Below are 26,739 nucleotides of genomic sequence, written 5' to 3' on the forward strand. Positions count from 1 at the left end.
GGACAAACAAAAAGAGAGAAAAGATTATAGGGGAATAATTGATTGAGCAAATAGAACTTCTTCTTTTAACTTAAATTTATAACTTAGAGAAATTATTCAAACAAATTTAAATTTCAAATTATATTATAGAGTAAGTTCCATTAGTAGTTTACTATGATAAATGAGATTGAGAAATGAGAACAAATTGTTTATTTATTGAAATAGAAACATTTCATAATTTTTTGGTTTGAATTTTGTGGTATTTTATACATCATATGCGAAAAGTCGTGTCTTTCTATTAAAGACAAAAGTTGAGAAAAAGATTCTATCATATATTAAAATAATATTTTAAATTTCCACAAAAAGATAATTTTTTATTTTAATACTTATTCCTCGTTAGTTAACAATTATAATGCTTAGATTCGTATGTTTAATTATGATAGTTAAGGTCAAATGATCATTCATCAAATTTTTTGTATTTTCATTAAATAGGAGGTATTTCTATGATCAAATAGCAATGGAATTTTGTATTTTCCAACGAGAAGATAGAATATAGGTGTGAGTCAAGTAAATCAATAGATAGTTGATCCTGTCCGAACCAAGAGTCAGCGGACGCTGGGCACGTGGCGCTCTCTGCTGGATCCTCGAGTGCTCCGGCGAACCTGCAACAAAACCGAGCCGGGAGGGGTGTCCCGGCGACGGTCCTCCGACGCTCAAGTCAGGCGAGGAATGACAAGAAGGTAGCCTCAAGATGAAGACGTGCATACCTCCGGTGAAGAAATTGAGGCCTTATATAGACCCCTCGAAGAGGCCTGGGCGCGCCAATCAAAGCAATCACCTGCATTTGACCATGCCCAGATATGGGTCTGTCAGAAGGTCCATGCCTAGATATGGATCCGTCAGAAAAGGCGTCCCTGAGGCCATACTGCTACTGTATCAACCTCTCCATGATGTGACGGCAAGATCCTCCATCGTGCGATCTTGTGTACGGCCTAATCATCAGACATGCTTCTACCGATATCCCATATCCCGAGCCGAGCGCATAGGCCGCTCGGCTACCTTTTTGTCCCCTCGCCCTTATTTTGTCCGGGCGGGTTGCCCGCTCGGCTCTTTGGCCCCTGCCGTTCGGTCTCCCGGTCGGCCCTTCGATCCTCCTGCCTTGGCGTCGGACACCCAACCCCATGGATGGGTTATCTCTAACTCCGCTCGGACCAACCCGGCTGATCGGCTCGGCCATTGACCGCTTAGTCAGCCCTTCATCGGTTCTCAAGCTAAGACCCTTCAGAAAGTGGGTCCCCCATTCTTACTGCCGGATCACTTGCCTTCCCTTCAAGTCTAGTCGAAGGAGGCAGTGAGTCCGACTGACTGGACTATATGTGTCCGAGCGGGCGGTAGCCGCTTCCATAATCTTCCTTTTAGCCGTTCGGCCCTTATGCCGGATTCAGCCGCTCGGCTCTTCGTTTCGGATGCCTTGTTGTTCAACGTGGACGTTTGCTTGCTTAAATCTTCTCGAAAATCGCGTAAATCCTTCCCATTAAGTCGCAGCATGCGCGGTATGACGCGCATTAATTGCGCCTAGTGGCAAGGCGACACGTGGCTCTTCTCACGTGGCGGCGATGCTTAGTACGATGGGACGCGATTGCTTCGAAATAGACGGTCGGATGAAGGCCTCGTCTTTCGTGACCTGCATCCGACGGCGGAGGCCAACCAACCCTGGCAATATAAAGCTTCCGTCTTCTCCCTTCGCCGTGTGCTTGCTCGTGCTTCCTCCGTCTGCCTCCCCCGACGATCCAGTCCCAGTTTCCGGCTAATCTTTTCCGCCCGTTTCCTTCTCAGTGAGTCTTCTTCCTTCACTTACTAGGTTTTCCCTGCTCATTTCGCCTCTTTCGCTCCCGTTCCTCTGTTTTCTTGCCCTCTTATTGCTCCTCCGAGGTGGCAAGCTCCTCTGAGCCCGCTGTTGGTGTTTATGGCCCTTGGTATATGACCATGGAGAGTCGGTTTGATGAAGAGGGCGCTCGGCGTCTTGTTCGGACGTATGGGATCCCTGATGACCACGAAATAATTATAGCCAACCCGTCCGATCGGCCCCATAACCCGCCGATCGGCACCATTTGCTTTTTTCTAGACCAATTCCAGGGCGGCCTTAGATTTCCTACCCATCCATTCATTTTGGAGGTTTGTAATTATTTCCGCATCCCGCTCGGCCAGCTTGTGCCAAACTCCTTTAGGTTGCTGAGCGGGGTGGTTGTCCTCTTTAAGCTGCATAGTATCCCACTTGACCCCAAAATATTTCACTTCTTCTTTTACCCCAAACAATCCGAGTTGGGCACTTTCATTTTCCAGAGTAGAATAGGCTTTAAATTTTTTGATAATATGCCGACCTCCAACAAGCACTGGAAGGAATTTTTCTTCTACATCCGACTTCCCGAGCGGCCGACATTTCGAACCAAATGGCAGACCGCTGTGCCGACTCAGCCGGAGCTCGGCAAGTTCAGAAGCAATCCAGCCTATCTTCATGCAGCGAATTGGTTGTCTGGTCAGCGATACAAGATCGACCAGTTGCTGCTCAAGGGGGTGTTACATATTTTTGGGTTATCTCCCGTTCGGGCCAATCTTCCCTACCGTATGGGTAAGAGACTCTTTACTCCCTTTACCTTTTTTATCTAACTGATTTTAATTTCTCCTATTGCAGCTGAAGTCATGTGGCGCTCCAAAGCTACCGCTCATCTGAAACTGAAGGCCGTGGAGATCGAGGCGGCCACCCCCAGCCGCCCGGCGGATGCGGAGAGGGGGGGCGCGGTCCCCAAACAGATGTTGCCCCATCCGCTTCAACGGAGGTTGAGGCGGATCTGCTTCCTCGGCTCCCGCCGAGCTGGGAGTCCCCCAGGCCGGATCGGCGAAAACGTCGAAGAGACTCCGGTCCTCCGCCACCCCAAGAGGGGAACCACACGAGCCGATCGGCGTTACGTCCGATCACACGCCTGCCGCAGATCGGGACTCTGTGACATCGCCTCTGCGCCCACCGACTCTCCTCCCGGACTCGCCGCTTACATCGGTTGGTGAAACTTCCACCATAGGGGAGTCCTCGGCTGGGGAAGCGCCGGCCGGCCACCCAACCATCAAGACCACCCTCCGATTCCCATCGAAGGAATATTTTCCGCCGATCGGCCCTCAAGCCCCGTTCACGAAATAACCTTGACGGGTCCTCTTGCAAGCTTTTGAGGACGCTCAGTAGCCCTCATGACGCCCAAGCAGCTCAGCGACAACAACATGCAGCAGGCCACTATTCATTTTTCTTTCTGCTCCATGCCACTATTTGATTCCTGATTTCATTATTTCCTTACAGTTGGGCTGAGCAAATCGCCACTAGCCGTCGGCTAGCCGAGGGAGGGTCTCCTGAAAAACTTCAATTGTCGGGGGTCCGTCGAGCGGGAGAAACAAACCCTCGAGGCCGAACAAGAAGGCTGCCGATCTGGCTGCGGAGGTGGCCCGACCAAGACTTGGTGAAGAAGCGGGACGGGGACGTGAAGCGCGCCAGTGGCCGGAAGAGGCGAGCGATTGCTGATCTGGATAAAATGAAAGTCGAAGTCCGGGCCCTAGATCAGCAGTCTAAGAAGCTAGAGGCCGAGCTGAATGCCGAGCGAGAGATCCGTTCGGCGGAGCGCACAAAGGCCGAGGTGGACTTGAAGGCTGTTCAAGACACCTTAACCGCTTCCCGCGCGGCATTCAGAAAATATAAAGAGGGTGAGCCGAGCCGCTTAGCAGCCGCGCGCCAGGAATACCTCCACTCGGAGAGGTTCGGCCTAAAATTCGGTGGCAACGTCTCTTCCACTTTCGCCGAAGCGGTCAAGGTCACCGTGACATACTTGAAGAAAGGGGGCCACCTTCCCGAGGGAATGCATATTCCCGCTTCCGACCTGGCGGCCATGATTGATGATATTCCTGACGCCTTCTTCAGCTTTGAAGACCCTGAGTGAGGCGGGTTATTTCGAGTACCTTCTGTATTTCATCCGCTCGGCGGATGTAAAATTTTTGTGCGTGCCGTTCGGCATAATTCTTCTTTTAAAGAAACGCTGCTCCTTTGTTTGTTTTCCTACTCATTGTCCATAATATTCTTCTGTTTGCTTAACGTTGATACTTAGAGTTAGTCCTGCTCTTAAGGGTTCTCCTTCACGCATCCGATCGGCTTTGCACATTGCATAGGGTCCGAGCTAGGTAGCCTACTCACTTTGCACGTATCTTGCCTGCGTGAAGTCCACAAAGCCGAGTATCGAAGGGCCAACTCCCAATCGGGCCTGAATTTTTTAATATTTGTAGTTTCCACGGTCTTACTTTGATATTCATTTTTCCGCTCGGATGTTTATAGCCGATCGGCGCGGCTCTTGATTTTTAACGACGGTGCTCGTCGGTCTTCCGATCGGAGGGTTTATAGACGCCGGCTCGTTTCTCGATTTTTAACGACGGTGCTCGTCGGCGCGGATGTTTATAGCCGATCGGCGCGGCTCTCGATCTTTAACGACGGTGCTCGTCGGTCTTCCGCTCGGAGGGTTTATAGACGTCGGCACATCTCTCGATTTTTAACGACGGTGCTCGTCGGTCTTCCGCTCGGAGGGTTTATAGACGCCGGCACGTCTCTCGATTTTTAACGACGGTGCTCGTCGGCGCGGATGTTTATAGCCGATCGGCGCAGCTCTCGATCTTTAACGACGGTGCTCGTCGGTCTTCCGCTCGGAGGGTTTATAGACGCCGGCACGTCTCTCGATTTTTAACGACGGTGCTCGTCGGCACGGATGTTTATAGCCGATCGGCGCGGCTCTCGATCTTTAACGACGGTGCTCGTCGGTCTTCCGCTCGGAGGGTTTATAGACGTCGGCACGTCTCTCGATTTTTAACGACGGTACTTGTCGGCGCGGATGTTTATAGTCGATCGGCGCGGCTCTCGATCTTTAACGACGGTGCTCGTCGGTCTTCCGCTCGGAGGGTTTATAGATGCCGGCACGTCTCTCGATTTTTAACGACGGTGCTCGTCGGTCTTCCGCTCGGATGTTTATAGACGCCGGCACGTCTCTCGATTTTTAACGACGGTGCTCGTCGGCGCGGATGTTTATAGCCGATCGGCGCGGCTCTCGATCTTTAACGACGGTGCTCGTCGGTCTTCCGCTCGGAGGGTTTATAGACGCCGGCACGTCTCTCGATTTTTAACGACGGTGCTCGTCGGCGCGGATGTTTATAGCCGATCGGCGCGGCTCTCGATCTTTAACGACGGTGCTCGTCGGTGCGGAGTATACGCCGGCACGTCTCTCGATTTTTAACGACGGTGCTCGTCGATCTTCCGCTCGGAGGGTTTATAGACGCCGGCACGTCTCTCGATTTTTAACGACGGTGCTCGTCGGTCTTCCGCTCGGAGGGTTTATAGATGTAACGACCACCCTTCTTACTACTACTACTCTCTAAGGATGACCGTTACTTAACTACTAACTCTACTTAACCGGTATGATTAAAAATCACATGGAAACCCTATCGAAAAATTTCGACAGAGTCTCCCCTGTACCGGTGACCAAATCAACAATACAAACAAACTATACTCAGCCACAGGCGGCTGGAACATATATTTTCACAACCAAAAGGAATAACATCACCACGCAGTTTAATGAAATCAAAGCATGCAAGTAATAAATAACGGAAACAAAATAAAAACATACAGTTAACTAACAGCGGAAGACTAAATGATTCATCTAATATGTTCTTAATAAATTCTTAAACTAAGTCCCAAGGCTTCCATAGTCCTGGCATCACACATCCCTCGATCACCTCCTTGTCGCCTTCCTTTCTATATCTTTTCCTTTCCTGTATCTGCAGTAAGAGGAAGTGTAGTCTATAAGCAAAATTTGCTTAGTAAGCGCTATCTAACTCACAAAAACTCGATGTGCATGTATATAAATAAAAACATGCTAAAACTGAATGCTAACATGTAAAGCTACTCATGCTCATAAATAGCAAATAACAGTAAGCTAACTCATACTCTTCTAATAGTAAAGAAACATACTGAAAGGCTAAACATGTAAGACAAGTCTATACTATCATGCTAGCATAAAGAATTTAACTTACTGAATTCTAAACACTTTCTGATTCTTATTAAACTTACTTAAAAACTTATTCTTTTATTTCACTTATTTAAACTTATTCTTTAATGCTCGTAAACTTTTGTAAACACATTGTTTTATTAGTTCAAAAGCTTATACTTATAATACTTCAAAATAATAATCAACTTCTTCTTGGGCCCAGGCGTAGTACCATCTTATGCGCGTTCCCTAATAGGTTGGGGTAGCGAGCCACCAATCCTAAAAGAGCAGACCTCGGTCTACCAGGGCCAAGACCTCGGAATTGGACACCTGGATTTGTTTAACGACAAGCTCTTGGATGTCGGGTACTAGCCTCTTCTTAAAAGTAAAATATTTATAATCTTAATTACTTCTTCTTTTAATGCCTTGGCATTTTAATAGGCACCTTGTGTGCTAAAAATCCCTAAAGTCTCGACTTTAGGATCTACTTAAGGCCTCGGCCTTTTCTTTCTCTTCTTTATCTTTCTTATACTTTTCTTATAAAAGAATGCTTCTTACAAAACTGAAATGTTTAAACAAATTCTAAAAATGCTTAAACAAAAATCTGCATACAAAGCTTAACATGAATCTACATGCTAAGCTTAACTAAAATCTGCATATTAAGCTTATCTAAAATCTGCATACTATACTTATAAAAATCTGCATGCTATACTTATAAAATCTGCATACTATTCTTATAAAATCTAATCTCCTTTCTTGACCTAATCTAACCCGCATAATATCTTCGAAAGGATTTATTCCTGCTCAACAATTCAACACAAAAACAAACTAAAATGCAGAATGTTGAATTTCACGCTGTAAAAAGAAACTAAAACTAAGGCTATTCGTCTCAAATACTTATCTACAGCATTACATGTGCAGCATTAGTTTAGAACAAGGAACTATACGGTCAAGTCTATAGCTCATGCAAACAAAGCATATGAACTTAAAACTAAACTTGTATAAAGACATTAGGAGCTCAAAATTAAACATATATGTCATCATTTGAGTCCTCATTTTGTGCACGCCCAGTATAGTGAAACCTTAGTGATATGCTCACCATGTCTGAACTAATAACCCAATAAACTAAATTAAAAACACCCACAAATCAGTATGTAAACCAGATAGAAAATACTAGCAACTAAGAGGTCATAGTTGGAACGTGCTCAAAATATTTCAAAATCCACTCTGTTCACAATCTATCATAAGGAATACAAACAGCAAGTAACACCAACCATCCTTTAACTAAAATCCCTGCACAGAATCCTTCCCATAACAAATAAAGGAACTCTAATTAATCTATAACTTTACTCGCATGAAGAAAACAAGGAAAATAAACTCCCCATAAACCATAGGGCATACATGAAATTCATAAGAACTTCAATTGAAATCCAGATAGTGCTCCACACAAAAACACAATCTAATCTTCCTTTGAAGGTCACGGCAGCAACCCTAATCTAACCTTCTTCTCAGAACAAATTTGGAACACCAAAGAAATAGAAGTCCGGAGCTATCCTACTGCAGGTGAGTAAGCGACTTACCTTCGTTTCCTTGACTCACAGCCAAAGGAGAAACCTCCTAGTGCTTCTAGGGTTCGGGTGAGCTCCCAATCCCGGCTCTTCTTCGTGCTCCCGACTTCCTTCTTGACGAGAGGGGCCCGATGGTACGAAGACTCCACGGAGAGGGGTGCTCGTCGGAGAAGCCCTAGCTTCCTCGGCTTCGTTTTCGCTCACGAAGATCGCCGACGCCGTCGCGCGCGCGAGAGAGGAAAGGGCGAAGGAATTAGGTTACGGGAGAGAAAAGAAAATAACTTAACCCCCTCTTAACTTGTCCTTTTATAACTTAACAATATTACATGTTCTTATCTATTCATGAAATAACCGCGGAACAGTTGGTCAGCCATGTTTGGACCAAATCAAGGGTTGCGGTTTCGAATCCTCCGCTGCGCACTTTTTCCCCCTTTTAATTATTTTTCTGTTACCAACTATTCTTTAATTCTTTAAATACCATTTGTTCCATATATTAAACAAAACTTGCTTAGCTCAGTTGGTTGGCTGACTTCGGTTAAGACTCGGGTCAAGCCCGAGGTCTTGGGTTCAAAACCCAACTTCAACATTTTTCTTTCTTCTTCTTTTTTTTAAACTTCTTCCTCTTGGTAAAAATATCAAACGAACTCCAAAAATTGCATAAAAATACTCTATAAATTCCTAAAAATCTCTAGAATTTTTCTAAAACATTTCTAGATTTTAATAAGGTCCTTTAGAACTCTAAATCATGAAATTTGGGGTGTTACAATAGACGCCGGCTCGTCTCTACGGTTTAACGTCTGGGCTAGACGGCCTTCGAGGTTGACTCCTTACCAGGTCAAGCGACCTTGGCCTTCATATCTCGCGCTTGAACAATATTTATGCCCGGCCGAACAGCACGGGTCATTCGCTTGCGAACCTGATCGGCAGGGAGGCCTTCCCTATTCGAGTGCTTGGCTCGGATAATCCCTATGCCCCTTTTACCCAAGAACGTACTCCTGGCCGAACGGCTCAGGGTCTGCTCCGAGCATTTTGGCTCGGATAATTTATATCCGTCCGAATGGTACGGGGCTTCCGTTGCTAGAGCGTTTGGCGCCAATTTGATCCGTATACCTCCGGCCGAGCGGTTCGGGGCCTTCGTTGTCGAGCACTTGGCTCGGAAAACCATATACCTGGCCGACCGGCTCAGGCCTTCGCTCCAGGCAATAACCTCCCTCTATCATCCTGAGCAGCGCAGGGCTTTGGTTTCCTTCCTGCCACACTGGTATGCAGCCCGGCCGAACTGCTCGGGGTCTTCGGTTTCGAATGCTGCTTATATTCTATACGCAGCCCGGCCGAACGGCCTGGGGTCTTCGGTTTCGAATGCTGCTTATATTCTATACGCAGCCCGGCCGAACGGCCTGGGGTCTTCGGTCTCGAGCTCCCGGCTCGGATACAAACCTCCCGGCCGATCGGCTCGGGGGCCTTCGGTGTACGATGATAATGCCTTATATTCGCTCTTTTGACTTTTCATCTCTGCATTTCAAGTATTTAGTCGAAAAATGAAATACACAGGGTGATTTACAGTGATACACCTTTCACCCCGCCTGAAGGCTGGAGGTGGTTCGCTCGGCCTACCGTCCGTCCTCATCCTCCAGATAATACCGAGCTGAGCTTTTCGATGATTTTGAAAGGGCCCGCCCATGGAGCTTCAAGCTTGCCGACGTCGCCGACCGGCTTTCTTCCGATAAGATCGCCGACTTGGAACGATCCGGGAATTACGCGACGGTTGTAGTTTTGCTTCATCCACGACGGTATGCCATCACCGAACGGACGCCTTTGCCCTCTCCTCTTCTACCAAGTCCAGCTCCATGTTTCTCCGTTCGGCGTTGTGATCCTGGCTGACTCAACGCCGACTTCGACCGGTATGACAGCCTCACCGCCATATACCAAATGGAACGGTGTGACTCCCGTCCCTTCTTTTGGCGTCGTTCGGATAGCCCACAAGACGCTCGGCACTTCATCCGGCCAACTCCCTCCCAAATGGTCGAGCCGAGCGCGCAGAATACGAAGAATCTCCCGGTTGGCGACTTCAGCTTGACCGTTGCTCTGAGGATAGGCTACGGACGTGAAATGTTGCTCAATGCCGTAGCTTCTGCACCAATCCTCTAACATCTTCCCTGTGAACTGCCGCCCGTTGTCAGACACTAGTCGGCGAGGGATGCCGAACCGACAAATGATGTGTTGCCAGATGAATTTTTTAACCATTTGTTCAGTGATGGCTCGGCCTCCACCCACTTGGAGAAATAGTCTACCGCCACGTAAAAATTTTCTCTGCCCGGCCGCCATCGGAAATGGACCCACAATATCCATTCCCATTGATCGAACGGACATGAGATGGTTGATGCCTTCATCTCCTCTGCGGTCGGTGGGAGAAGTTGTGATACTTCGGCATGAAAGGCATGTAGATATTGTCCGAGCGGCATCTGTTTGTAAGGTTGGCCAAAAGTATCCGGCCAAGAGGATCTTCTTGGCCAATGAGCGTCCCCGGATGACCCCGCATGATCCTTGATGTACTTCCCGGAGGATGTAGGTCGAGTCCTCCGAGCTTACACATTTCAAAAGGCGCGAGAAAGCTTTCTTGTAAAGTCGATCTCCGATGAGTGTGAACCAACCGGCTCTTCTTCCGGGCTGCATATTCATCGGATGGTGTGGTGCCCAACGGAGGAATTCTATAATAGGTGTCCTCCACTACTTGGAAATGTGAGGCCTTGCATCCGATCGACATGCGCCACCAGTAGCGTTTTCAATTGGTTGCTGAACGGCGACCGGCGTTGAGCTCGCTAGTTTGGCTAACTCATCTACCGCCTGGTTCTCCGCTCGGGATCTTCTGAATAAGCACCTCTTGGAAAGTAGCTTTGAGTTTTTCAAAGGCCTCAGCGTAGAGTTTGAGCCGAACGCACAGTTGATTTCAAAGGTGCCGGAAAGTTGCCGAGCGGCCAACCGTGAATCGAATAGAGTGTCACCCGAGCCGCTCCCACATGCCGCCGCCGCAATCCGCCATGAGGGCCTCACTACCGCCGTTGTTAGTAGCTTTGTAATCTAGCCGACGGATAGGTGCATCTTTTCTTCCCTGAGGTGAGAGTAGTAATATTCCGATCCCACTTCCAAGCCGAGTGGAGGATCCATCCACATATTCTCCACATAGCTTCCGCCTCTGGCCTTCGGTCACAAAATCAGCCAAGGATTGGGCTTTAATCGCCGAGGGGCTGAAATTGGATGTCAAATTCACTTAATTCTGTCGTCCACTTGATAAGCCGTCCGGACGCTTCTGGATTCAACAGCACTCTTCCAAGTGGACTGTTCGTCCGGACAATAATGGTATGGGCCAAGAAATACGGTCGCAGGCGCCGAGCGGCTAGAACTAAAGCAAAGGCCAACTTCTCGAGCCCAGTGTAACGAGATTCAGCATCTTTTAAAATGTGGCTTAGAAAATACACCGGCTGTTCTTCGTCGTTCGCCCTCACTGAGCCTACAGCATGCTCAGTTGACGACAGATACATATAAAGTGACTCACCCCCGACCGGCTTGGCTAACACTGGTAGAGAATTAAGATATGTCTTCAACTCTTCAAATGCTCGGTCACATTCTTCATCCCACTGGAATTTAGTAGCCTTGCGCAGGATCTTGAAGAATGGCAGGCTCCGGTCGGCGGTTCTGGAGATGAATCTCGATAGAGCGGTTATCCGACCGGTCAACCTTTGCACTTCTCTTGTATTTCTTGGGGGCGGCATGTCTTGCAGTGCTTTAATCTTGCTGGGATTTGCTTCAATTCCCCGCTCGGTCACTATATACCCCCTCCTTTGGCTCCAAACAGACACTTTTGGGGATTTAGTTTGACTCCATATTTGCGCAGCGTTCGGAAGGTTTCTTCCATATCCTTGAAAAGATCGGCCGCTCGGACGGATTTGATAAGAATGTCGTCCACATAAACTTCCAGATTCCGCCCGATCTGCTCCTTGAAAACCTTGTTCATCAAGCGTTGATAGGTGGCTCCGGCATTCTTCAATCCGAACGGCATCACATTGTAACAATATGTGCCGTCAGCCGTTACGAAGCTTACTTTTTCTTGGTCTTCTCGGGCGAGCGGTACTTGATGATATCCTTGGTAAGCATCAAGCATGCAAATTAGTTCGCAGCCGGCCGTGGAGTCCACCAACTGATCTATCCGGGGCAGAGGATAAAAATCCTTGGGGCATGCCTTGTTTAAATCTCGAAAGTCGATGCAGACCCTCCACTTGCCGCCCGGCTTGGAGACCAAGACTACGTTGGCCAGCCAGCTCGGGAACTGCACCTCGCGTATGTGGCCGGCCTTCAGAAGTTTTTCCACCTCCGCCCGAATAATGGCATTCTGCTCGGCGCTGAAGTCCCTTTTTCTCTGCTTCACTGGTCGAGCGTCCGGTCGGACATGCAATTCATGCTGCGCTAGGCTCGGCGAAATTCCAGGTAACTCATGTGTCGACCAAACGAAGACATCATGATTTCGTTGGAGGCATTGAATCAGCTTCTCCTTCTGTTCTTCCCCCAGATCAGAGGCGATAAAAGTCGTGGCCTCCGATCGGGTCGGATGGATCTGGACTTCCACCTTTTCATCATAAATTAAAGCGGGAGGTTTCGGTTATGGCGTGTACCTCAATTCGGGAGCCTTCCGAGCGGAACAAGCCTCTGCCCGGATCATCTCTATATAGCACCGACTAGCTGATCTTCCCGCACTTCTCCTACTTTGTCCTCCACGGGAACTTTATCTTCGATGGAAGGTTGAGACAATCGCTTGGAATTCGCCGGCCGGCCGTCCCAAAATGACGCTGTAGGATGAGGGAGAGTCGACCACCACGGGTTAATCCCGGTCCTCCGAGCGGCTCTTCTCCCTGAGGTGGCTACCGAATTTGTCCGACCGAACTTACATTCGTAAACCCGTAGAGCGGGTTGTCATGGGCAACGGCTCAATTTGCACCGATCGAACGCCTTCTTGAATATGATGTTGACCGAGCTCCCGTGTCAACAAATATGCGGTGAATGGTGTAATTTGCTATTACCGCTTTAATGAGCAAAGCGTCGTCGGGTACTTCAACTCCTTCTAAGTCCCCGGTCCGAAGTGATTTCCGCCTACTTGCCCGCTCTTGGGCACGACCACGTGGATCTGCAATGACGGACGCCCGCCTTCGGCTCGGTTGAATCTCCTCCCGGCCCACCAGCAATAACGCTGATCTCGCCCCGGGTATTGCTCTATTTTCCTCCTCCCGAGCGGACGGTCGTGACTGTTCTCTAGACGCCCGCGATTCTCCCCGCCTCGGATCGGTGCCGATCGGTGTCTGGTGTCGCCCCGGTGCGGGTCCGGCCTTCATGAGTCCCACGCCTCCGCCGATGGGAGGCGACCGCCGCTCGGCTTTCACGAACAGATTGGACACAAAGGGAAGGCTTCGGCAATCCCGTGTTGTGCGTATCCGTTTGGTGGAATTTGCGAACATAGGGTCCACCTCTTCTTTGGCTTGGAGCGGCAGCCACTTCTTGTACGTGCGATCCGACGTGAGGGATCGAATTGCTTCGCCTCGGTCCTCCTGGGTGGTGCGGTGTCTTTGCTTCGGCATGAGCAGCGCTTCTGGAGTTTCCTTTTTCCGAAGCGGCTTGCGCTTCTTCCACATTTATATATTCGTGGTCCGATGTAGCATGTGATCATAATCTCGGGCGGCTTTCGGATGAGCGACCGGAAGAAGTCCCCATCCACAAGGCCTTGCGTGAAGGCATTCATCATCGCTCCGATGTGGTCGTTGGGATATCCATCGCAACTTGGTTGAAGAATATAGCCTCGAGCGATTCTTTCGGCTCTTGCTTGATGGCGAATGTCGACACTTGTCTTTTGATAGCCGACCATCGCGGTGGTGGAGGAAGGCCGCTCGAATTCCTTGAAGCTCGTGATGGATCCGTCCAGAACCTTGAAACCACCGCTGAGCCGATCCCAGAGGGTGGTAAGGAAAACTCTACACTTTACTCCATCCGTGTACGTGGTGCAGAGTTATCGAACTTACCCGGATGATCATCCCGGTCCGTTGTTCCATTGTATTCGCCGATCGTCGAGGCACGTAGTGCTTGGGCGGAGGGTCTCGTAGGATAACCTCCGAAAATTGGCGATTGATCCGCTCGGGAGAGTCCGCTCGGGAGCTTTCCCCTTCCTGTCATCCCGCCTTGGCATTTCATCCGAGGAAGATCCTCTATCTCTTCGGCCGGTATGACTTGGGTGCGAAACAAGGCCCGATGGAATGCGACGGTGCTTCCGCTCGGCCATGAGACGCAGATGTTGCTTGTTGCTCACTCGCTCGGCGGATGCTTTTGTTTTGCTCCATGAGTTTGGCGGCCCTTATCTCGACCAGGGCGTAGTTCTTCGCTGAAAGCGCCACCGTGTGTTGTCGCCCAGCCTCGTCCATTGTCTCCGATCGGATGCGGGAGCGCTCCCACAGACGGCGCCAATTTGATCCTCTCCGAACGCTGAGTCAACGGACGCCGGGCACGTGGCGCTGCTGGATCCTCGAGTGCTCGCGAAACTGCAACAAAACCGAGCCGGAGGGTGTTCCCCGACGGTCCTCCGACGCTCAAGTCAGCGAGGAATGACAAGAAGGTAGCCTCAAGATGAAGACGTATACCTCCGGTGAAGAAATTGAGGCCTTATATAGACCCCTCGAAGCCTGGGCGCGCCAATCAAAGCAATCACCTGCATTTGACCATGCCCAGACATGGGTCTGTCAGAAGGGCCATGCCTAGATATGGATCCGTCAGAAAAGGCGTCCCTGAGGCCATACTGCTACTGTATCAACCTCTCCATGATGTGACGGCAAGATCCTCCATCGTGCGATCTTGTGTACGGCCTAATCATCAGACATGCTTCTACCGATATCCCATATCCCGAGCCGAGCGCATAGGCCGCTCGGCCACCTTTTTGTCCCCTCGCCCTTATTTTGTCCGGGCGGGTTGCCCGCTCGGCTCTTTGGCCCCTGCCGTTCGGTCTCCCGGTCGGCCCTTCGATCCTCCTGCCTTGGCGTCGGACACCCAACCCCATGGATGGGTTATCTCTAACTCCGCTCGGACCAACCCGGCTGATCGGCTCGGCCATTGACCGCTTAGTCAGCCCTTCATCGGTTCTCAAGCTAAGACCCTTCAGAAAGTGGGTCCCCCATTCTTACTGCCGGATCAATAGTGTTGGTAGTACTAGACATACAGATATAAAATGAACAACCTATTCTAAACGATATGGAGAAAAAAATTCCTAGTTGGAATCGTATTAATAATTATAGTTTTAATAATGTTGATTATTTTATTAATATCAGGAATATTTAGAGGTTAATCTTTGATGACATTTTTTTGTTAGGGATAGTAATGGTGATCATTACTCTATATTTTTTTATATTACAATACCAACCAAGTTTTATCCCACTAGATAGGGTCGGCTATATGAATCCTTTTATGTCATTGAACTCTATCTTCTACTATATCATCATCTATATTTAAATAAATTTTATTTTATTTTATTATTGCTAACCAAGTCTTTTTTGGTCTTCCTCTTCCTCGTTTGTCATAGTTTCAATAACCTAATTGGAGTATTTATTGGTCTTCTAAGTACATGTCCATACCATCTTAAATGTGTCTCTCAGAATTTTTTTTCAATAGATGTAACTCTGACTTTCTTTCTAATGCTCTCATTTCTTATTTTGTCCATTCTCGTATGTTCACACATCTACCTTAACATCCTCATCTCTACAACTCTCATCTTCTACTCATGTGGTCGAGTTATAGTCCAACATTCAGTTCCATATAACATATCAAGTCTATTTACGGTTTTATATAACTTTCTTATATATTTTAAAGGTATTTTACAGTCACATAAAACATTTGACGTACTTCTCTATTTCAATCATTCTGCTTATATCCTATGTAAGACATCACTCTCAATCTTTCCATCGTTTTACAAAAATGATCCTAAATATTTAAAGCTTTGTGGTCCAGATAACTCGTCATCTCCTATCTGAATAATTGTCCCATTACATCTAATATTGCTAAACTCAAATTCTATATATTATGTCTTTATTTTATAAACCTAAAATATTTCCCTTATAGTATTTTATAAGGTTGACAATGATAGTTCCTTTATGAGTGAACTACAAATTATTGTTTCTAGTTATTTGAATAGGGGGTCTAAGTCTAAGAAAATGAAATCATTCATCTAATGATACTGAATTCAATTGGGAAAAGGAAGGACATTATTAGTAGCATTGATAGTTATATTTGTTTTAAAGTCAATATTAATAGTTCTATTTTGTGTAGTACCAACAATTACTGTAAAAGTTACATCACCAATGTGATACGGGCTGATGCTTGTTTCAAATTAGCGTTGGTGTTGGTTTGTAGAAACCAACATTATTTTAGTGCTGGTTTATACAAATCAACATCACCTTACATGTATTAGAGAGAAAAGAGTTGGTTGCATGCAAGAGAGAGAGAGAGTTGCATGCTGATGTGAGGAAAAAAAATCAATTTTAATCACGTCAGATCATCCAAATTAGATATTACCCACTGTTTCTTACGTTAGAATATGCACAGTATCATTCTTGTGTGTCTAATATATATATATATATATATATATATATATATATATATATATATATATATATATATATATATATATATATATATAAAATATTTATGAATAAAATTATAAATTATTTATAAACAATGTTTATGAACAAGTGAACTATTTTTGTTAATAAAATTATTATCATGATAAAGAAATAAATAAAATAAAGAAACAAATTTATATTATAAACTCACTAACTAATTAAACAAATTTAAAATTATAAATTTGTCAACAATTAAACTCAAACTAATAAAAAAAATCAAATTTGAATATATATATTTTTTCAACCGCTTGAATTTATTTTAGATTCGACTTAATTTAACTTAATTATTTTATCAAATAAAGCTTTAAAGTATTCATGTATGATGTTTTATAGCACCCATAGGTTGGTATAGTTAGTACATGCATTAGTAGTTGCTTCAATAAATTTTGAGATCAATTTTTGATAAAAAAATATCTCATTAGATGTCTAATCTTTGCAAAAGGTCGTTACACAAGGACAAAGTTCCCCATTATTTACCCCTTCCAAAATATATATATATATATATATATATATATATATATATATATATATGCAACAATTTTTATCTTTTTCTTTTTAAATTAAAATAAAAAGTCTATCTTCTATTTTCTTTAATTGCATGCAACAATTTAACACCACAACTTAAATACACCAGCCACCATTATGGTACATTTTTAAAGACCAACACCAAGGATATTAGGCACTAGTCTTTGAGACTAGCACCACCTCCACAGCAGTGGCTAGTGTGTGTATATATATATACACACAGACACAAAGTGTTGCATTAAATAAAATGATATCAGTTAAAGTATCCAAGTCAATTTTCCTAAACATTGAATATATCTTAAATTTTAAATATTTTTTTTTTGTATCAATTATTCTATTTATTCCCTAAATTAAGATTTCATAAATAATTTTTTTCTAAATTTAAGGAATGTAATTCATTTTTTAAACATTCAAATATCATTTAATTTAGGATATTTTATTCCCTAAATTAAGATTTCATAAATAATATTTTTCTAAATTTAGGGAATGTAATTCATTTTTAAATATTAAAATATCATTTAATTTAGGAAAGAGAAAAAATTAAGAGAATAAATTGAGTAATAAAAAAAATAGAACAATTGAGTTATAAAAAAAATATATTATATAGGAAGAGAGAAAAAATAATAAAAAAAGTGGAAGAAAAATTAAAATAATAAAAATAATAAAAATAATGAAAATTTTAAGATAATTGATGTAATGTACAGTAAAAAAATGATGATTTAAATTTAATAAAATAGATGATTTAGATATTATAAGAAAATTGGTGTGAATTTCATTTTTAAAATATTTAAATAATATCTTATATTTAAAAAATATCTTTATTCTAATACTATTATAACATGCACATGATAGCGGCTATAACATATAAATTTTAACAGCTACAACATAACTCAACTTAATACAAATTAGTACATCATTATTATATTAAAATATTTTAAGCTTGTTAAAATGATTCAAAATCAAAATTATTTCAACTTGAATAGAATCACTTTAAAATTATTATAATAGTTATATAGTAGTCATTACAAAGTATAACATTTATATATATAATTGCTAACGATTATTATATAGTTGGTAACTTGGTATAGATATATAATAGCTTTAAATTAATTTTAATTAAGGTAAAATAATTTTAATTACGTTTATTTATTTATTTTGACAAAATTAAAATAAAAAGATTTTGATATAAAAGTGCTCAACATATAATATTTTTAATAAAATAAAAATAAAAAATATTGACAAACTATATAATAGTTAAGCTGCAGCTATTACAACATCACTCGTCAGGGATATTTTTAGCATGAGAAATATATTAGGTTATTATTTTAACTTTTATTTATTTATTTTTAAAAGACGATTCTGATAATTAGTGACTCTTTTATTTCTTTTTCTTTATTTAACTCATGAAAAATTTATAATTTCATTTTCAGAATATATAAATTAAAATTTAGAAATGGGAAAAGTCACAGAATAAATAATCATTACACATTTTCAGCTCGAGGAACTTTAGATTAAAAAAAATGTGAGGGGCTAAATGAAATTTATCGCCAAATAGCTATTGAGTTCGCCCTAACCCCCTTCCCGCAGTATCGACGCGTCGCTGTTTCTCCGTCTTCTACCTCACTCTGCTCCTTTCCCCCTAAACTTCTCCTCTCCCTCTTCGATCTCTTTGGTCTCAGGTAAAGAAACAGCAGATCGGTCGACTTTGGATCACAACTCTTCGACGATCAGTTACTGGAGGTTTTCACAGAAACAAGTATAGCCAATTTCAGGTTGTCATTTCGCAGCTCCTTGATTTTTTTTTTCTCCCTGTTACTTTGTAATTCGTTGATTGTTAGAAGAGGAACGATCTCATTTCGGAGTGTTTTACATTTGTTAATTTTTTTTGTTTTGTATGATGATGCCCTTTGGCATAGCTTGACAATCTCTTTACAATTCCGAGAAAAAAGGCTTGATAGTGACCCAATTTCCAATTTTGATGAAGTGCTTGTTGTGGTTCTTGTAGACGTGTGATACCAGCAGAGTAATTAACTACATTGAGAAGACAGATATTAGTATTGCGATGGCTGCAAAAGTTGATCCAACAAATACCGAACCACGCCGAGCACAAACTAGTGGAGCTATGCCCACTTCGTCTACTGTTTCAGCAAGCAGTCCTAAGGTTTCCTTTTTTGGTGCAAAATCTGGATTTGTGATACCAAAAAATAAACATTCTGGTTCATTAGTTCCTATCTTTCGAGCTGGGGGAAAATCAGATGGTAGTTCTGCTAAAGAAGAAACAGCCAAATCAGTTCAAAGAAAAACCAAATGGGGTCCTGATCCTACACTGGATGCTGCTGTCAGAAAAGGAAGGGTGCTAGCATATCAGGTATGGTGTGACTGAGATAATTGTTTGTAACCCTTTGCTTGATTTTAACTTTTTGATTATTGTTTTTTTCATACTTCTTGTGAAAATATTAGAAATTTTACTATTATATATCTCTATTTGGTTTAAAGTGATACCAGGCACAGTCTCATGTACATGAGATGCTATTTGAGTCCTGCCACAATGTAAATACATGCAAACATAATGATTCCACATGTCAGAAAAATTCTCAACTATTTCAGCAGGAGACTTTCATTTTCCCTCTAGCTACTAGATGGAAGTTTCTCATAAGAAGCTTCAAATTCCAGGTTACATTAAGTGATATTACTTCCTGAGCAGATTCGTTTGGAGCAAATTACCGAGCAACTGAAATCTGGAGTTCTGGAAACCACAGATGATCAAAGTCCTTCCTCAATAAAGCAAGATTTGGATGATGATTCTGGCAGCCACACCAGTGGAAAGGAGGTAGAATACATGATATTGTTTTAAGGAAAATAATTTTGATTATTTCTAAGCATATTTTACTTATTCTCTTCATAGACATGTTCAGGCTATGCTATTAAAAATCTCTCACTATTTTACATGTAAACTGATTATTGTGTCCCTGTACCTTTCTAGTTACCTCTCCTGGGAAGTGATAACTACATTCATTACTAATTGGTTTAACCTTCAACATTAATATGCAGTCTTCAAAGATACAACGTTTGAAGTTAGAAAGGCGAGAAGTTATTGGTAATTATCTTCTGTTTCTCAGCTTATTTCTTTCCCATATGCTCTTGTGTCTGAGGAATTGTATTTTCATTGTAAGTGGTCTCTATAAATTTGAAATACTGAATTTGTAGGTGAAATTCTTCGGTTGAATCCTTCCTACAAACCTCCCTCTGATTACAAACCATTGTTGAAAGAGACTGATATTCCCATTCCTGTAAGTTTATTAGATGGTTCTGTCATCTGCTTTCTTTGTTTACCATGCTGCATATTCACTGTTCTAGGCATTTGTGTGGATAGCTTCTGTGTTTTATATGACCAACAATACTTTTATCAACTTGCACCTTTTTCAAAAAGTTGTTTTATGGGGTTAGATTCTTAAATTTTAATGTTTTGATTTGCATTTCGTGTAAATATTCTATAAATCCTTTGTAGTATCACTTTTGGATTTTAGTTGGTAAGAGTTATGGTGAACTAGAGGAAGACTTTTAGGGGGCGTTTGGTTAAATGATGGGAATGACTATGGGTATGAGTTTGATAGTAGGGTGGAATGAGAATAGGAATGAAAATGAAACCCATCAAGTTATATGGGTTTGGTTGATTCCCATAATTCTAGTAATCATTCCCAAAATGTCATTCCCAAATCCACAATCCAAACACTATCTTTTACTATCATTCCATTCCCTCATTCCCAAACCCATCAACCAAACACCCCCTTAATATAGCAAATTTTGATGGACAAAATAATATTGGGTTAGCCTTGTTGTGGACAATCTTTAAACCTCTCAAACATAAAATTTTGCATGGTGCCAAGAGTGCCTATTATTAGTGGTGTCAATGGGTTGTGCCTGGGCTGGGCATGACACAAGTCCGTTAGGCTTGCTTGCTTTTTGTGTTGTGCCATTGTGCCTTTTCCCCGGACCCTGGGCCAATTTGAACATCAACTCCTTTCCAGGGATCCCAACCCATTCAATGGGTGGAGTTTGTTGGATCTTCCATGGACACAGATACAAAATAGGTTGAGATCCTTACTTGCAAATCCTAGAGCATCTAACATTTTCAGCCTCAGAGCTAGAGAGTCATGGTTATCCAATACCAAAACCATGGCCTTCCATTATATCTTAATATAAATTTTAAAAATTATTAATTGTCTATATGATAAAAAATACTCTTCTAAATAAATGCATTAGTAAAAATTTTAAATTAATATCCTACCTCGACACAAAGAGTTACGCTATCAGGGAACTGGTATGCTTACAACGTTGATGGTGACCTCATGAGGAATTAGGGAGATTATTATAAAATAGATAATATAAAAAGGGCAGCCCAATGCACGAACTTTCACCAATGTGGGGTCCTGGATAAGGGTCTATTGTACGTGATCTTACTTTGCTTTGCAAGAGATTGTTTTCGAGACTTAAACATGTGACCTAGGTCACATGGCAGCAACTTTACCATTGTACCAATGCTCCCTTTCATTAAATAGATAATATAATAATAAAAAATAAAGAGATTGGTAAAGATCAGGGATTTAGAGAATGAGAATGAAGAGAATGCAAGCTGTGAGTTGAGAGATTGACAATGAGAATTGTGAATTGTTTATAAGGGGTGGGATTATCTATAGGGAAAGTTTAGAAATTTTTTTTTGAGGTAAAATGGTAATTTTAATCTTAATTTGACCCAAATACCCGCAAACTAACTAACCTTTATTTTGAAAATTTGGGAGTCTTCTAGTCAAATCACATTTTTTGACTGTGTAAAGAAGTGGGGCAGTCCTTTTAGACTACGCCCGGTACAGCTTCATGCTGTACTCAGCATGGAACACACGACGTGCAGGCCAAGCAGCAACTGTCCAGTTTGACCCATGGGCTAGGCCTGGCCTGTCCCAGCACGAGCCAGTCTTTGGTGTGCCATGGCTGGCACAACCCATGTCATTCTAGGCCTTGTTGTGGGCTACACGAACCTGTTTGCCATCCCTACCTATTATTACTATTTTAAGATGTACTGGATAATTAAGTTTTCATTTGTTAGAGAATAGCAATTCCGTGATCTGTCTCCATTACTTGTTATCTTTTGTGTTTTTGCATGCTCTTTCTTATGGTGATTGAAGATCAGTGCACATCCAGGATATAATGTTATTCAGCTACTACTGGGGCCTGAAAGCAATACCCAGAAGCGACTAGAAGAAGTATGAATTACGTTATGGTGATTCTTTTGAGCAGTGTTCTAAACATTGATATAATATTTGCTATCTTTCTATCTTTTTTCCTTTTCTTTTGTGCACCACAGGAGACGGGAACTAAAATACGAGTTTATGGAACAAAAAAAGACACAAGAGATAAGGTGATTACAATAATGACATTTTACTAGCAATGGAACTTAATAAATTGGTTTGCTAACCTAGCCATAATATGTTATACTACATATATTTTTTCAGTGTTGATATGGTTCCTTTTTTCCAGGCTATAAAATCTTTAGATTCTTGCTTTTCCTGTGTACCTTTCATAATTTGTCATAGCAGTTTAGCTTTGGTATTTGAATTGTCCGTGCATCTTTATTTCGATTCGTAGTTTGATATTTTAGCAGTCATCCATGCTACTCTGCTATCTTCTCTAGTTTCGTGATTGGTATGGCAGTGTCCCCTCGGGGCGGTCTAGTGGCTAGCGCATGAGGTACTGCGACCATGAGGTCTGGTGTTCAAATCTCGGCATAGCCGAGGTAAATGCCTCCCTCATGCGCCAGTCGCTATTCCAAGACTAGTAGCCACCCGTGATTTATCTTCTCTGTGTTGGCCTTGAGACGGGTTGGCGAGGGCGCGCTGGGGCCGAGTGTAGTCGCCTTTTGTCACCGTGATTGGCATGGCAGGTTTTTTCTTTGTTCTTGTCATTCAAAGATATTCAAAACTTTCTTCTAGTTAATCTTAGTGTGATTTTGGTAGGAAATACTTGTGGAACTAAACCTACAACACCAAATGCATAATAACTGTAATACCTCTAACCCTCCCTTTAAACTTGAGCATCAATACTATCTATGTTATGTCCAGTTTGTTATATCAGGTAGAGAAGATCCTATAAAAAAAATATAAACTAGGTACGATAAAAGTGAAACAAAGCTTTGGACAGAGTGTACTCGCATCAATTCCTTCAATCTTAGATCTAGGCATTGGCAAAGAAGGAAAACAAAGAGAGAAGATGAGGAAGGGATGATTATGTCTCTCAAGTGGTTTCTTCCTAAGAAGTGCATAGTATGCAATAAATTGAAGAAAATGAAAAGGAAAGCACTCCAGGGCCTTGGATCAAAAGATGAATTTACAGCTTGACCATTTACTGAAAATAGCAAATTTCGAAAACAATACTTTTCCTAAGAGACGAGGACGACAATATACTCTTCAAGGTTAAGCAGTGCACATACAACATGCAAATAGAACATAGTTGATCTTTGAAAAAGAAAGGAGAGGAGGAAAAGAAGAAACAAACACAAATAGATCTGCACTCAGCTTTGGACAGTAGACATAGAAAGTAGAGAAGAAATTAAAAGCCAAGCTAGATAGAGAACCATAAGCAATGGGACATGGAGGAGGCATTGGATGCCCCGCACGGAGAATAAATTAGAGGGAGAGTGAAAATGGCCTGGGAAGACTAGTTCTGCTGGTTTTAAATGACAACATTAATGTGTTTAAAGGCAGGATGGAATGAAGACCAGTGAGGAAGCTTTCTGCTTGGAGGAAGAAGAAGAACAGGGACACAAGGAGTGGCAGGATCTCTTGGATCTCTCAGATCTGATCTGATTTGAGAGCTGTGATCTAAAAGGGGTGAAGAAATAACCTTTATTCACTAATAAGTGGAAGAGAAGAAAGCCATTGCTGAGGCCAAACTGCTAAGAAGGTTCTGATCTGCTGGACCCTAAGATAAGTGAGAGATTTGGAAGTAAAAGAGCTTGGTGTCTTGGGAAGTCACAGCATAAAAGCAGGCTGTTTCTGGAAATAGGTAGCAACGGAGGAAGAGCAGATGTGACTGGTCGGAATAAGAAGGTTCGACCTCTGTAGTCTTGGGATGCAGATTTGGTCGAGAGATGACACATATCTTCAGGCAGAACTATAGAAGCCTGCTTAGAAGCTGGCTTAATGGATTGGTGCAACCTAATGATGAAGAGAGAAGACACTGATACCACAGAAGATAAGGAAATTCTACGTTATTTGAACTCAGGTGCAGATCCAAGTAGTTAACACAACTATTTCTATTTTCCTTTTACATGTGATCCATGGAAATATTGAATCTTAACTGTGAGTGTTAATGCCCGACCCATATCTGACATGAGTAGGGAACGGAAAATTAATATGATCTTGTACATAAATATAAAGAATACCTGATACTGGTATATATAATATTCATGATAAAACTCCAAAACATAAAATGTCAATGTAGCCATGTTGGACTAAACCCTGAACATCACACATCTTAGAACTCTAATACCTTTAGAACAACTTTAATTCCCTTCTAAGCGGTGTTCTTTGTTTCTATTCAAGTATATAACAGTTGATCTAGTCTGCCACAAAGTTCAAACTATACATTCCTTGAAAATTTTGGTGACTTATGATGAGGGATTAAGGTTCAAGTGTACCATTTTTCTAGGGCTGTATTTGTTTCATTTTTTTTAGTTGATAGATGCCGTCTATATGATTTCAGCATGAAGTTACTTATTCTGTCAAAACTGAAGCTCTGGATGCGTATGAGGAGTTGCACGTTAAAATTTCTGCAGATACATACGAGAAAATCGATACAGCAGTTGCCCTACTTGAATTGCTACTCACTCCTGTATCTGTGAGTTTACTGCCTTAATTTTGTTTTGAGCTCGTGTATTTCTTTTTCTGATTTCTTTGTATGATCCATAGGTGCTTATTCTGCACTTTAATTCTTTTTCTAGGGTATTACTGCAACAAGTTCCTCGAGTTTGACTTCACCCATTAATGGAGACAGTACAAAAACAATCTTGAAAGAAACAACTTCAAGCTCAATGGTTTTGGGGACAGTTGATGTTAATCAAGGTATCAGACGCCCTATGTTGTTGCCTACACAACCGAATGCACTGCAATATCAACGTTTTGCTGCTCCTTGGCCTCTTGTTGGCGCACCTAATGCCCAACAGCAACCAATTTCCGGCTTTATGCCTTCTTTGCCCAACACTAATGCTCATTTTTCTGCACTTCCAATCGGTCCTTTCGGTGCATCATCCATGGCTGTACCTTCTACCCCTCAATTACCTGGAGGCATGCAGCAGAATCAGAATCAACCTCCACACCTACACCATTCGGGCCAGCAGCCTCCACCTTATCTTAATATGCTTACCCACATGCCTCCATTTACTACTCAACCTACTGGAGCATTGCCTGCTCCGACTCAACTGTTATCGTCGCAACCAGTGCCTGCAGTTCCTAGCGCAGCATTTCCTGGTAGGCCTTTGTCTGCATTACCTCCTGCAGGCAACTCCGGATGGTCTCAGGTTGTTCCATTGGTTCAGAGGCCATTGTTGCAACCCCAAGCCCTACCCATGAGGCCTGTAGCGGTTGTTTCTTCACCAGCTGTTGCTCCAGTTCCAAATGCTCCTGCTAGCATTGTCAGTGGGACTATCACTTTACCTTCACCAGTTAGGCATTTGGCAACACAGTTTCCTCCTGCTCCATTTCCTTCGCAACCGGGTGCCAGTTTTACCTCAATCACGCAGGCTGGACCAGTTTCAATACCTTCACCTGTTCCCTTCTCTTCAGGTGTACCACTGCCAACTACACCAAGTGCGGCACCCTCATTTATGCCTCCCATGTTACCTCGACCAGTATCTATGCTGCCAGGACCACCAGCTCCAATGCCACATCAAATTCCTCTTCCATCTGCTCCCGCCCAATCATCAAGACCGGCTCAGCTGCTCGGCTCACCTGCAACACCGGAGACTCAACCACCAGTTGTAGCACCCAGACCGCCACGTCCAATCTCTGGTGATTTTACATATCAACCTCCTGGTGCGCAAAATCTTGCTCCTTTGGCATCTCCGAGGCCCAATATTCACCATGTCCAACAGATGACTCTTCCAGTCAGTGCTTTGCCTCAGCCTCCATCTTTTAGGCCAGCTTTACACAACTCCATCAACCTTCAAGCCTTCCCTAGCCAAGCAAACCCAACTCAAATTCCAATGCGCCCACCGCCTCCCCCAGTTTCTCCCTTCCCAGTTGATCGGACTATAGCAAGGCCACCTCCAAGCCTTACAGTCCGACCAAATCCAATGGCTCCCAGTTTTCCGCCAGGACCACCCCAACCACCTAATCTTCCAGGCCAATCTGTTCCTTTCGTGCAGACCTCTCCGAGCCAGTTGCATCCTCCAAACAGGCCTCATCCTATGATTCCAGTTCAGCAGTTGGGTGGCAAACCGCCTGGTTATGTCGCCGGCATGCCATCAAATGCCGGAGGTAGTCAAATTTACGACCCTTTCTCACCGACAGCGATCTCAACCGCACCCAGAAAAGCAGAGGACAATGCCGTATCCGCAAGGAAACCTGAGGCAGACTCGGAGTACGAGGACCTAATGGCATCAGTTGGTGTAAAGTGATTCCACCTACTGCCGAGCAAAAGACTACCGAGAGGAAGAGAAGAGCGAAATCTGTTAACCAAAATCGACGTATGACCTTTGGAATCAAGTGCATTTGGAGAGGTAGATGTTAAGTCTAGGATGAGCACTACTGTTGTTTGCAGGCCATTTTTTTCAGTGAGACAAGTTTTGTATATTGTTACTAAAATGCTGGCACATAGGTGCTCAAGTAACCGTGTTTCGATTCACAATCG

At 43.3% G+C, this 26,739-nt stretch overlaps 1 protein-coding gene across 1 annotated transcript; it reads left to right on the top strand.

Annotated features, from left to right (window-relative positions):
- Positions 1-18,399: 18,399 nt before the first annotated feature.
- On the top strand, positions 18,400-26,736 carry LOC122002950 (extensin-like). The gene is made up of 9 exons (XM_042558355.1): positions 18,400-18,608; positions 18,842-19,204; positions 19,541-19,666; positions 19,888-19,933; positions 20,044-20,126; positions 22,020-22,097; positions 22,199-22,252; positions 24,595-24,729; positions 24,833-26,736. Exons 2-9 carry the CDS (start codon positions 18,899-18,901, stop codon positions 26,504-26,506), a joined length of 2,502 nt encoding a protein of 833 aa, XP_042414289.1. The 5' UTR covers positions 18,400-18,608; positions 18,842-18,898; the 3' UTR covers positions 26,507-26,736.
- Positions 26,737-26,739: the final 3 nt, after the last annotated feature.

This window comes from Zingiber officinale, chromosome 7A (genome assembly GCF_018446385.1).
Source record: "Zingiber officinale cultivar Zhangliang chromosome 7A, Zo_v1.1, whole genome shotgun sequence".
Lineage (NCBI taxonomy): Eukaryota > Viridiplantae > Streptophyta > Magnoliopsida > Zingiberales > Zingiberaceae > Zingiber > Zingiber officinale.

Bases quoted from the DNA above. Each gene is read 5' to 3' on its own strand.
- LOC122002950 (XM_042558355.1), top strand. From the start codon at position 18,899: ATGGCTGCAAAAGTTGATCCAACAAATACCGAACCACGCCGAGCACAA. The intron at 22,098-22,198 runs GTATGAATTACG...TGTGCACCACAG, and splicing joins CCCAGAAGCGACTAGAAGAA to GAGACGGGAACTAAAATACG. The intron at 22,253-24,594 runs GTGATTACAATA...ATATGATTTCAG, and splicing joins AAAAAGACACAAGAGATAAG to CATGAAGTTACTTATTCTGT.